Source organism: Silurus meridionalis, chromosome 11 (genome assembly GCF_014805685.1).
Source record: "Silurus meridionalis isolate SWU-2019-XX chromosome 11, ASM1480568v1, whole genome shotgun sequence".
In the NCBI taxonomy this organism is placed as follows: Eukaryota; Metazoa; Chordata; class Actinopteri; order Siluriformes; family Siluridae; genus Silurus; species Silurus meridionalis.
Window position 1 is genome coordinate 12,235,269 of NC_060894.1, and position 12,232 is coordinate 12,247,500.

The following is a 12,232-nucleotide window of genomic DNA, read 5'->3' on the forward strand; positions in this document are numbered from 1 at the left end:
CCTGTTTTTATTCATTTCTGTTACAAATAACTTTTTACAATTGCATAATTAGTATTAATCATAAGTTTTATTTTATATATTACTATAACAAACTTTGTCATTAAAACGCAATGCCATCAATCTGCCTGAAAGAACACTTCCGGATGATTTACACACGTCTGTATTTACGTGTTTGGCAGCAGGGAAAAATGTTTTGTACCAACTAACATTTTGAAAATAATGAACACTTTAATAAATCTGAACGTTTACGACGTTAAGGCTTCTTAACCGGTTTCATTATTAACAATTTAATTTCCTATTTGCACTAGGAGACTTTAATTTAGCTTACATGGAACCCCGGAAGTGAAATTAGTTTACTGCAGTCGAAAGCTGGGGTACGGAACAAAATAGCCGTTACACAGCGAACACGTGAACAAGATTGGGAAATAGGAGGAAGGATGTTATCATCACACGGCTAAGAATTGGACACGCTGCATTAAACAATTATCTCTTTAGAATAGGTAAGCATGAATCGGGTGAATGTGACAAGTGTGGGGAACTGGAAACAGTGAGACACATTCTGTATAAGTGTCCTGCATATGAAAGGGACAGGTTCCAGTTGATTCAGGAATTAGGGTGGATAGGAGTGGGCAATATCTCTTTGAAGGTACTGTTGGGATGCGAGTATGGGCAATCAAGATCTCTTGAACTGTTATTTGAGTACCTTAAGAATACAGGGACTATAGACAGAATATAGGTAGTTATTTATTTCTGTAAACTTTTGTAAAGGTTTTTTTTTTCTTTCTCTTTCTTTCTCTTTTTTCCCCCTATTCTGTGTTCGCTCCACACTCCAGATCAGTAGGTGGCGGTAATGCACCTTTCGTTGGTCTGCCAAACCGCCATAAAACACCACGAGAAGAAGAAGAGCACGTGAACTTTCAATTTGGTAAGTGCATTTAAAAGTATATGTCCTCTCTTCTCATTATAAACATTTTTTTGTTGCTCATATTTTTCCCGTGTACTAACTTTAGTGGGTACCGCATTAGCTTGTGTTAGCTACGGTTATAATATATACATTTAAATCTAGGCTAGATGTATGTATTCTATCGCACACACATCTGATGTCACGGCACTTGTTCAGTTTATAATTGTCAAATATTTAATGTCCCAAACATTTCCTTATAAAAAAAATTTGATTTTTTTTGTATTGATTCCCAAACAATATGGTGTAATAGACTATGTAATCATGCAATCTATGTAGAAAGCAAGACAAGGAGACGTGGTGGTGGAATGAGGAAGTGCAGGAAAGCATTAGGGGAAAGAGGTTGGCAAAACAGAAGTGGGATCGACAGAGTGATGAGAAAAGTAGGCAGGAGTACAAGGAGATGCGGCAGCAGGTAAAAAGGGATGTGGCGAAAGCCAAGGAAAAGGCATATGAGGAGCTGTATGAGAGGTTGGACACTAAGGAAGGAGAAAAGGAGTTATACCGATTGGCCAGGCAGAGGGACCAAGCTGGGAAGGATGTACTGCAAGTTAGAGCAATAAAGGATGGAGATGGAAATGTGTTGACTAGTGAGGAGAGTGTGTTGAGAAGGTGGAGGGAGTATTTTGAGCAGCTGCTGAATGAGGAAAATCACAGAGAGAGAAGGTTGGAGGATGTGGAGTTGGTGAAGCAGGATGTAGATAGGATTAGTACGGAGGAAGTGAGAGCAGCGATTAAGAGGATGAAGAATGGAAAGTCGGTTGGACCAGATGACATACGTGAAGATGTTTAGGAGAGATGGCAGTGGAGTTTTTAACCAGATTGTTTAACAAGATTCTGGAAGGGGAGAGGATGCCTGAGGAATGGAGAAGGAGTGTGCTGGTACCGATCTTTAAGCATAAGGGAGATGTGCAGACCTGCAGTAACTACAAGGGAATTAAGTTGATCAGTCACACCATGAAGTTATGGGAAAGAGTAGTGGAAGCCAGGCTGAGAGAAGAGGTGACCATCTGTGAGCAACAGTATGGTTTCATGCCGAGGAAGAGCACCACAGATGCCTTATTTGCTTTGAGGATGTTGATGGAGAAGTATAGAGAAGGACAGAAGGAATTGCATTGTGTATTTGTGGATTTAGAGAAAGCGTCGACAGAGTGCCAAGAGAGGAGTTGTGGTATTGTATGAGGAAGTCAGGTGTGTCAGAGAAGTATGTAAGGGTGGTGCAGGACATGTATGAGGACAGTGTGACGGCAGTGAAGTGTGCAGTAGGTACAACAGACTGGTTCAGAGTGAAGGTTGACTGCATCAAGGATCGGCCCTGAGCCCTTTCCTGTTTGCAGTGGTGATGGACAGGTTGACGGACGAGGTCAGACAGGAGTCTCCTGGACTATGATGTTTGCAGATGATATTGTGATTTGTGGTGAGAGTAGAGAGCAGGTTGAGAAGAGCCTGGAGAGGTGGAGATATGCGCTGGAGAGAAGGGGAATGAAAGTCAGTAGGAGTAAGACAGAGTACATGTGTGTGAATGAGAGGAAGGGCAGTGGAGTGATGCGGTTGCAGGGAGAAGAGGTGGAGAAGGTGGAGGAGTTCAGGTACCTGGGGTCAACAGTGCAAAGTAATGGAGAGTGTGTTAGAGAAGTAAAGAAAAGAGTGCAGGCAGGGTGGAGTGGGTGGAGAAGAGTGACAGGAGTGATTTGTGATAGTAGGGTATCTGCAAGAATGAAAGGGAAAGTTTATAGGACTGTGGTGAGACCTGCGATGTTGTATGGATTAGAGACAGTGGCATTGAGTAAAAGACAGGAGGTGGAGCTGGAGGTAGCAGAGCTGAAGATGTTAAGGTTTTCGTTGGGAGTGACGAGGATGGACAAGATTAGAAATGAGTTTATTAGAGGGACATCACATGTAGGATGTTTTGGTGACAAGGTGAGGGAGGCGAGATTGAGATGGTTTGGACATGTGCAGAGAAGGGACATGAATTATATTGGTAGAAGAATGCTGAAGATGGAGCCACCAGGTAGGAGGAAAAGAGGAAGGCCAAGGAGGAGGTTCATGGATGTGGTGAGGGAAGACATGCAGGTAGTTGGTGTGAAAGAGGCAGATGTAGAGGACAGGGTGGTATGGTGACGGATGATCCGCTGTGGCGACCCCTAATGGGAGCAGCCGAAAGAAGAAGAAGAAGACTATGTAATCATGCACACTTTCTGCATTTTGCCTGATTCAGTAGCAATGATTTCTGCTTTAAATCAATTGGAAAATACCCCTATCACACTTACCACTAAACACCTTTGCCTTGAAGTACAACATAGTGGGCAGGTCACTGTTGTATATGTCAAGGCATTAATGAATGCCAGGACCCAGGTTTTTAGGCAGAACGTCGCCAAGATTCTGTTATCTTCTCCAAGCAAGCTATGCTTGGTAATTCCAAATGTAAGTTTACTTACCATTGTAGGAGCTTTTGATGGTGGATTTATATCAGCAAGGACTGTTCCACAGCAAACTGTGCTGTACTGTTTGTTCTGACACCTTTCTGTCATAGCCAACATGAACATTTTCCTTAATGTGTACTACAGCAGCTATGTGGGATTGGAACAGACAAATAGCCTTTGCTACTCAGGTACATCAGTGACTCATGATCCTGCCTCCAGTTCAACACTTGTACCTCCACTTTTAGTACAGACTTCAAACAACTACATACCAAAATTAAGGAAAGTAAAAAAAAAATTAATAAATCAGTAATATATAAAATGTGCTGTATTTTCATTGTGTATGTGTGTATTTATTAGTGTATCTCACAAAGGTGAGTACAACCCTCACATTTCAGCAACCATTTTAGTATATCTTCTCAAGAGACAATACAAATTTTCAAGGGACAAGACTATATAGAAGTGAAAACTGGATATATTTTAAAGTAGTCAATGTGCAGCTTGTATAACAGTACAGATTTACTGTCCTCTAAAATTAACTCAACATACAGCCATTATTGTCAAAATAGCTGCCAACAAACGTGAGTACACCCTACCCTACAGTGAACTCACCACTGTTATCAAGTAACTGCCTTATATACAGTACAGACCAAAAGTTTGGACATGCCTTCTCATTCAAAGAGTTTTCTTTATTTTCATGACTATGAAAATTGTAGAGTCACACTGAAGGCATCAAAACTATGAATTAACACATGGAATTATATACATAACAAAAAAGTGTGAAACAACTGAAAAATGTCACATTCTAGGTTCTTCAAAGTAGCCACCTTTTGCTTTGATTACTGCTTTGCACACTCTTGGCATTCTCATGATGAGCTTCAAGAGGTAGTCACCTGAAATGGTCTTCCAACAATCTTGAAGGAGTTCCCAGAGATGCTTAGCACTTGTTGGCCCTTTTGCCTTCACTCTGCGGTCCAGCTCACCCCAAACCATCTCGATTGGGTTCAGGCTAGGTGACTGTGGAGTCCAGGTCATCTGGCGCAGCACGCCATCACTCTCCTTCTTGGTCAAATAGCCCTTACACAGCCTGGAGGTGTGTTTGGGGTCATTGTCCTGTTGAAAAATAAATGATGGTCCAACTAAAGGCAAACCGGATGGAATAGCATGCCGCTGCAAGATGCTGTGGTAGCCATGCTGGTTCAGTATGCCTTCAATTTTGAATAAATCCCCAACAGTGTCACCAGCAAAGCACCCCCACACCATCACACCTCCTCCTCCATGCTTCACGGTGGGAACCAGGCATGTAGAGTCCATCCGTTCACCTTTTCTGTCGCACAAAGACACGGTGGTTGGAACCAAAGATCTCAAATTTGGACTCATCAGACCAAAGCACAGATTTCCACTGGTCTAATGTCCATTCCTTGTGTTCTTTAGCCCAAACAAGTCTCTTCTGCTTGTTGCCTTTCTTTAGCAGTGGTTTCCTAGCAGATATTCTACCATGAAGGCCTGATTCACACAGTTTCCTCTTAACAGTTGTTGTAGAGATGTGTCTGCTGCTAGAACTCTGTGTGCCATTGACCTGGTCTCTAATCTGAGCTGCTGTTAACCTGCGATTTCTGAGGCTGGTGACTCGGATGAACTTATCCTCCGCAGCAGAGGTGACTCTTGGTCTTCCTTTCCTGGGGCGGTCCGCATGTGAGCCAGTTTCTTTGTAGCGCTTGATGGTTTTTGTGACTGCACTTGGGGACACTTTCAAAGTTTTCCCAATTTTTTGGACTGACTGACCTTCATTTCTTAAAGTAATGATGGCCACTCGTTTTTCTGTACTTAGCTGCTTTTTTCTTGCCATAATACAAATTGTAACAGTCTATTTAGAAGGACTATCAGCTGTGTATCCACCTGACTTCTGCACAACACAACTGATGGTCCCAACCCCATTTATAAGGCAAGAAATCACACTTATTAAACCTGACAGGGCACACCTGTGAAGTGAAAAACCATTTCAGGTGACGACCTCTTGAAGCTCATCAAGAGAATGCCAAGAGTGTGCAAAGCAGTAATCTAAGCAAAAGGTGGCTACTTTGAAGAACCTACTATATGACATATTTTCAGTTGTTTCACACTTTTTTGTTGTGTATATAATTCCACATGTGTTAATTCATAGTTTTAAAGCCTTTAGTGTGACTCTACAATTTTCATAGTCATGAAAATAAAGAAAACTCTTTGAGAAGGTGTGTCCAAACGTTGGGTCTGTACTGTGTATATATACACACACACACACACACACACACACACACACACACACCACGTGTTTGCCCATTTCCCGACTCATTATTACTTTGCATTTTTGTCACAATGTTTCAGTGTTTTCACAATGTTTAATGTTTCAGATCATCAAACTAATTTAAATCATAGTAAAAGATAACACAAGTGAACACAACATGCAGTTTTTAAATGGAGGTTTTTATTATAGAGGGGGAAAAAAACTTTGCTTTATCACACCTGAGTTAAATTTCTCTAGCTGTACCCAGACCTGATTACTGCCACATCTGTTCACAATCAAGAAATCTCTTAAATATGACCTGCCTGACAAAGTGAAGTAGACCAAAAGATCCTCAAAAGCTAGACATCCTGCCCAGATCCAAAGAAATTCAGAAACAAATGAGAGAAAAATCAGTGAGAACTATCAGTCTATAAAAGGTTATAAAGCCATTTCTAAAGCTTTGGGACTCCAGCGAACCACAGTGAGAGCCATTATTCACAAATGGGAAAAACATGGAACAGAGAAGAACCTTCCCAGGAGTGGCTTGGCTGACCAAAATTACTGCAAGAGCACAGCAACGACTCATCCAAGAGCTCACTAAAGACCCCACAACAACATCCAAAGAACTGCAGGCCTTACTTGCCTCAGTTAAGGTCAGTGTTCATGACTCCACCATAAGAAAGAGACTGGGCAAAAATGGTCTGCATGGCAGAGATCCAAGACGAAAACTGCTGAGCAAAAAGAACATACAGGCTCGTCTCAGTTTAGCCAAAAAACATCTTGATGATCCCCAAGACTTTTGCGAAAATACTCTGTGGACTTCTTTGGAAGATGTGTCTCCCATTATGTCTGGTGTAAAAGTAACACCGCATTTTAGAAAAAGAACCTCATACCAACAGTAAAATATGGTGGTGGTAGTGTGATGGGGCTGTTTTGCTGCTTCAGGACATAAAAGACTTGCTGTGATAAATGAAACCATGAATTCTGCTGTTTACCAAAAAATCCTGAAGGACAATGTCTGGCCATCTGTTTGTGACATCAAGTTGAATCGAATTCGCGTTCTGCAGCAGGACAATAATCCGAAACACAAATCCACCTCTGAATGGCTAAAGAAAAACAAAAATGAAGACTTTGGAGTGGCCTAGTCAAAGTGACCTGAATCCTATTGAGATGCTGTGGCATGACATTAAAAAGGCAGTTCATGCTCGAAAACCCTCCAATGTGGCTGAATTACAACAATTCTGCATAGAGGAGTGGGAAAATTCCTCCACAGCACTGTAACAGACTCATTGCAAATGATCAGAAATGCTTGATTGCAGTTGTTGCTGCTAAGGGTGACCCAACCAGTTATTAGGTTTAGTGTGCAAACACTTTTTCACACAGGGCCATGTAGTTTTGGATTTAGTTTTCCCTCAATAACAAAAACCTTCATTTAAAAACTGCATGTTGTGTTCACTTTTGCGATCTTAATAATATTTAAAGTAGTTAGATGATCTGAAACATTAAAGTATGACAAACATGCAAAAATATATACAGTGGTACCCCGCTTATCGACCGGCTCGGACATCGACCTTTTGACTTAGTGAACAGTTTGCAACCGAAATTTGCGCCCGCTGAACGACCAAATGCCCGCTTATCAACCTGCCACGTCCCCTTCAGCGGCTGTCAAAACCTCCGCTTTCCCTGAATCCCCCGGCTTCAACAATACACACCTGGGGCTCATTATTCACTCATCCCCAGCTCCTATATAAACCCCTCATTTATCCACACTCCTTGTCAGTTATTGTTGGTATGTGAAGGTGTTTGGTGCATGTTTGTCTGTGGTTTCCTTGTCACACGTATTTCTATGCGTTTCTTTCTTTCCGGACTCCACGTGCTCTGCACGGCTGCACGGCTTTCTTTCCAAAGCGCACCCTGGATTACCTTTTTCCTCTTGTGCGTTCGCCCGTGGACCTCGCCCCTTCAGGACCACGGCGTACCACGGATATCTCTCTCTCGTTCTTCGGGATTCTATGGACTGCCGTGTGTGTGTGTTTTTGTGTTAAACTCTGTGTTTTCGTTAAACCAAAGCGAACTGTGTTCCGGCTTTGCCTCCACTCATTATGCTGCAAACCAATTATATACAGTATTATTTACGTACAAGTATTATTACTACTAAAAACAGGGCAAAAAATGTTAATAAATGGGTATCGGTGGAGGTCGGGAACGGATTAATTGGTTTTCCATTATTTCTTATGGGATAATTACATTCGCTCTTCGACCTTTTCGACCTTTCGACCAGGTTTTAAGGAACGGATTAAAGTCGATAAGCGGGGTACCCCTGTATCAGGAATCACACCACTCTATATATAACATAAAAACACCTAAAATAAAAAGAATAAATCTAATTCCAATACACTTTATTATTGATTAAATCGAGAACCTAATTAAATTGGCACAAAGTAAATTAAATGACACAATTAAATAAATGGTAAATACTTAAAGTAATACATTGCTTGCATTTGTTAGACCCCATTCGGGTAACACACATATATGTGCCTACTCGCAACCTGCGTCGCATTCAGAGAAATTGCTTGAACTGAACTTGAACCAGTCACTCGACAGGATGGTCAAAATAAAATAGACAAAACACAAACTATGTGTAAACACTGTGTATGTCAGTATCTTTTTTACGATGACGAACACTACGAACATGACATGCCATTTAAAACTGTACTGCAGCGACAAACAGTAACTGGGGTCGAAAAGGTGAGTAAAGGGAAAAACATCTATACAACAGTTTTTCTGCAGCGTGGTCTCAATCGAGTAACAGAGCTGAAGAAATAACCAGGTGCACCCGAGTTTTAATGGCAAAAGACCATTTTCTGTGGTCAACAATATTGGCTTTTGCAAATTGGTTAAAATACTGAAGCCCAGGTATATTCCCGTATAAGTCCCGCACTTGAGTCATAAGGTAATTCCAGCACTGTATAATGGAGCTAAAGCAAATGTAGATTGTGTAAAAAAGGCTGAGAATGTAGCAATAACAACTGACTGGTGGACTTTGCGAGCTGTACAGAGCTACATTGGTAACTGCACATGTAATCGCCACAAAATGGGAAATAAAAAGTTTTGTGCTTCAGACTTGCTTGCTTTTTGACACATAATGTTGCAAACAGACGAAGTTTTAAAAGCGGCTATACGTGAGTGGGAGCTTGAAAAGGCTCATAATAGCATTGCTATAGTTACTGACAATGCATGCAACATTGAGGTGGCAGCAAGAGAAACCTCATTAAGTGTTTTGCTCATACTTGAATCTTGCTTCTCGAGCAGTATTGAATTTCCCCATGTTAGTTGATTGCTTGGTCAAGTGAGAAAAGTTGTGGCTTTCTTTCACCGCAGTTCCACCTTCGGCAGCTTTGCCACGGCATAGCAACAGATGCTTGTGATGTGAGCTTATTAAGGATGTTACTACATGGTGGAACAGCTCAGTTCATATGCTCGAGCGCAATCTCAAGCAACAAGCGGCTATAACAGCAACACTCTTGAGCAGAGGGGTACGCAAAAATGACTTGATACTTGATACTGGACGAGAAGTTGCATAAGCATGAGACATTGTATCGCGAGCTTATCGTTACACCACTATTATAAAATTTATATATATATATATATATATATATATATATATATATATATATATATATATATATATATATATAATATTTACTCTTTATTTATATATATATATATATATATATATATATATATATATATATATATATATATATATATATATATATATATATATATATATATATATATATATATGCATGCAAAAATTTGTTCTAGGTAAAATAAAAAAAGAAATACAATGAAAAAGCCTGCCCCAAGGCTGCATTCGGAAAGACATCAGCACCCCAGGCTCACCACTTCGGCTTTTCTGTACACACGAACACCGAGCAACAGTACATTTTGTTTTACATTGATCTTATTTTACTTTATTTTTCTTTAATTGTGCTGTGAGCAATTACAATCTAACAATTCCCCTTGGGAGCAATAAAGTATTTTGATTCTGATACATATGTCCATATATACTATATTGTCCTTTTTTTTATTTATTTTTTATTCTTTAAGATATTGACCTAATTAATCTGATATAGTTTAGTAATTAATTGATACAGATCTAACAATTAAAAGTATTGAATCTATCATGTATTTCTCTTTACAGACAGTGACATTATGACACGCTGGGCAAGAGCCAAAAATGTTCAAAAACACAAATCTGCAGATGCTGCATCTTGGCGCCAATTAAGAGCAGGCGTAGCAGGTAGCGGGAACTCTTCATTCAGCTTTTTGCAGGATGATGCATCGCATTGTCACCCCAATGGAAAGAGAGCTAACAAAAATAAACAACTTGATGATGTAAATGGATTCTTGGACTATATGAAAAACAAGCGGCAGCAATTACCTAAAGGACGACTAGGAATGGCCACGGAGAAACATGGCATAAGTGAGGCTATGGCTATAGCTCTGAAAAAAAACAAAAGAAGTGAAAATCGAAGGTTAAAGAGACAGGACGCAACAAAGAACATCATGGTGTGTAGATTAAAGAATGTATGGTGATCGAAAGTACAGCTGGGTAAAAAAATGGCAGAACGTTGATAACTGTTCAAAGATTTATGATCTTTATAACTGTTTTATTCTATTTGAATCTTTAAAATTAAATAACATGCATTTTATGTATTTTTCTTTTTGTGTTGAACAGAATTTAATAAATTTTCTTAATATTGCCCAACCTTTTTGTGGGAACATATTGCATTTGTGAATTATACAAATTATTATTATTTTTTTTTTTTTTACCCTTTTGTTATGTTCAGGTGTGCTTCAACTGTAGGAAGCCTGGCCATGGATTGGCTGATTGCCCAAAAGCTGATGATGAGGACATGGGTAGAGGGATCTGCTTTCGTTGTGGTTCTACAGAACATGAGATCCAAAGGTGTAGAGCAAAAGTAGACCCTGCTATGGGTAAGAATGTAGAGTAGATTTAAACAGTGTTTTAAATTAATTTTCAAGAGTAAGTACTTTTAGTTTAAATAAGCGGATGTTTTAAAGGCTTTAATCTAATTGGCAGCAAACCGTAATGTCTAATTCCAAAAAATTTAATACAAATTATACAGCGTGGAACATACGACATTGTTTTATTAATTTTTTAATCGTTTGTCCATGAATCATTTATCTAATCTTGTAAGAGCAGATTTTTCTTTTTAGGTTTCACCCTGTATCATATTGTTTAGCATTTGTATAAAGTTAAGTTAAAGGCACTGATAGATTTTAAATGGTATAATGCATTCGGGGTGATGGAGTGGGGGTTGGGGCAATCTGGTGCATCACACGTACTGAATAAAAAAAAATGTGTTTTTTGCAGGTGATTATCCATATGCCAAATGCTTCATTTGTGGAAAGACTGGTCATCTATCCAGATCTTGCCCAGATAATCCAAAGGGACTTTATGCTGCAGGTAATTAAACTTGTAATTTACCTGTGGAAAAGTTTATCGATTGGGCATGATTTGGAAAGGTCACAGCTGACTAGAGGTCGGCCGATTGATCGCACAGATTTGTAGCTTTTTTTTTTTAACTTAATTGACATCAGCCGATTATGCTGCAAATTAGGCCGATTAGTAGGCAGGTACATGGGCGAACACCACAGACATACTACAGCTGACAGCGTGTAGGTTCTGCATGAGCATAAGAAAACAGAACTCGCCCATACTAGCAGGTGGCAGCAGTCTGTATTTGCCATCCAAATAGGGAAACCGGATTATATGAATATATACAGCAAGCCGCATTTACACTTGTGATCATTACTAACGGATTCATGTAGATTTTTCCAATCAGGTCTGCTAAGTTGCAAAGACAAGTAGCAAGAATGACAACACGTGTAGTTTATGGCAGAAAGTCCATGTGCGCATATCACTCACACACCAAAGTGACCATTTATAAACAGATATTCCTTCAGTGGTTCCATTAATGTTCCTGTAGTTGTTTTACAGTCATTTGGTTTCTGTAGCACATTACTGATCTGACATGATTTACCTCGATTTCATTATATCAAAAAACCCTCTAAATTTTGCTATCCATTATATGTTCGCTTTTTTGTTTTGTATTGCACAGGTGGCTGTTGTCGAATTTGTGGTTCAGTAGAACACTTTCAGAAGGACTGTCCAGACCATCAGACCTCAAGTAAGTTAGTCTTTCCTCAGATTCACCAGAGAAGAGACAAAGGTTTATAATGTGTGGGGTACTTCAAGATATGTAGTGCTCATTCAGTTGGAGTTGATCTCTTCTTGATTGTGTGGATTATGAGACGATCAGAAGGCGACAATCAGGCCACTTTCAAGTGAGCCCTTGTATGTAGCTGTAAAACCACAATTAATTTCTTGGTTACACAATTGCTCTATTTGACGATATAGTACAGTTATTGAAGTGAATTATATATACTGTATATAATCGCACTATCCACTATGGATGGCTTCCCTTTTAAGTCTGGCTCCTCTCAAGGTTTTCATCATATCGTTTTGGAGTTTTTCCTAATGTTAAGCTACTGAGA

At 39.7% G+C, this 12,232-nt stretch overlaps 1 protein-coding gene across 1 annotated transcript in view; it reads left to right on the forward strand.

Annotated features, from left to right (window-relative positions):
• Window positions 1-340: 340 nt before the first annotated feature.
• zcchc9 (zinc finger, CCHC domain containing 9) overlaps window positions 341-12,232 on the forward strand; it is a 19,421-nt gene continuing 7,529 nt past the window's right edge. Inside the window, exons 1-6 of the mRNA XM_046861738.1 lie at window positions 341-500; window positions 834-925; window positions 9,852-10,219; window positions 10,501-10,648; window positions 11,049-11,141; window positions 11,797-11,865. Of these exons, the coding sequence (XP_046717694.1) occupies window positions 9,863-10,219; window positions 10,501-10,648; window positions 11,049-11,141; window positions 11,797-11,865 (667 nt within the window). The 5' untranslated portion in view covers window positions 341-500; window positions 834-925; window positions 9,852-9,862. The remainder of the gene's footprint in view (window positions 501-833; window positions 926-9,851; window positions 10,220-10,500; window positions 10,649-11,048; window positions 11,142-11,796; window positions 11,866-12,232) is intronic.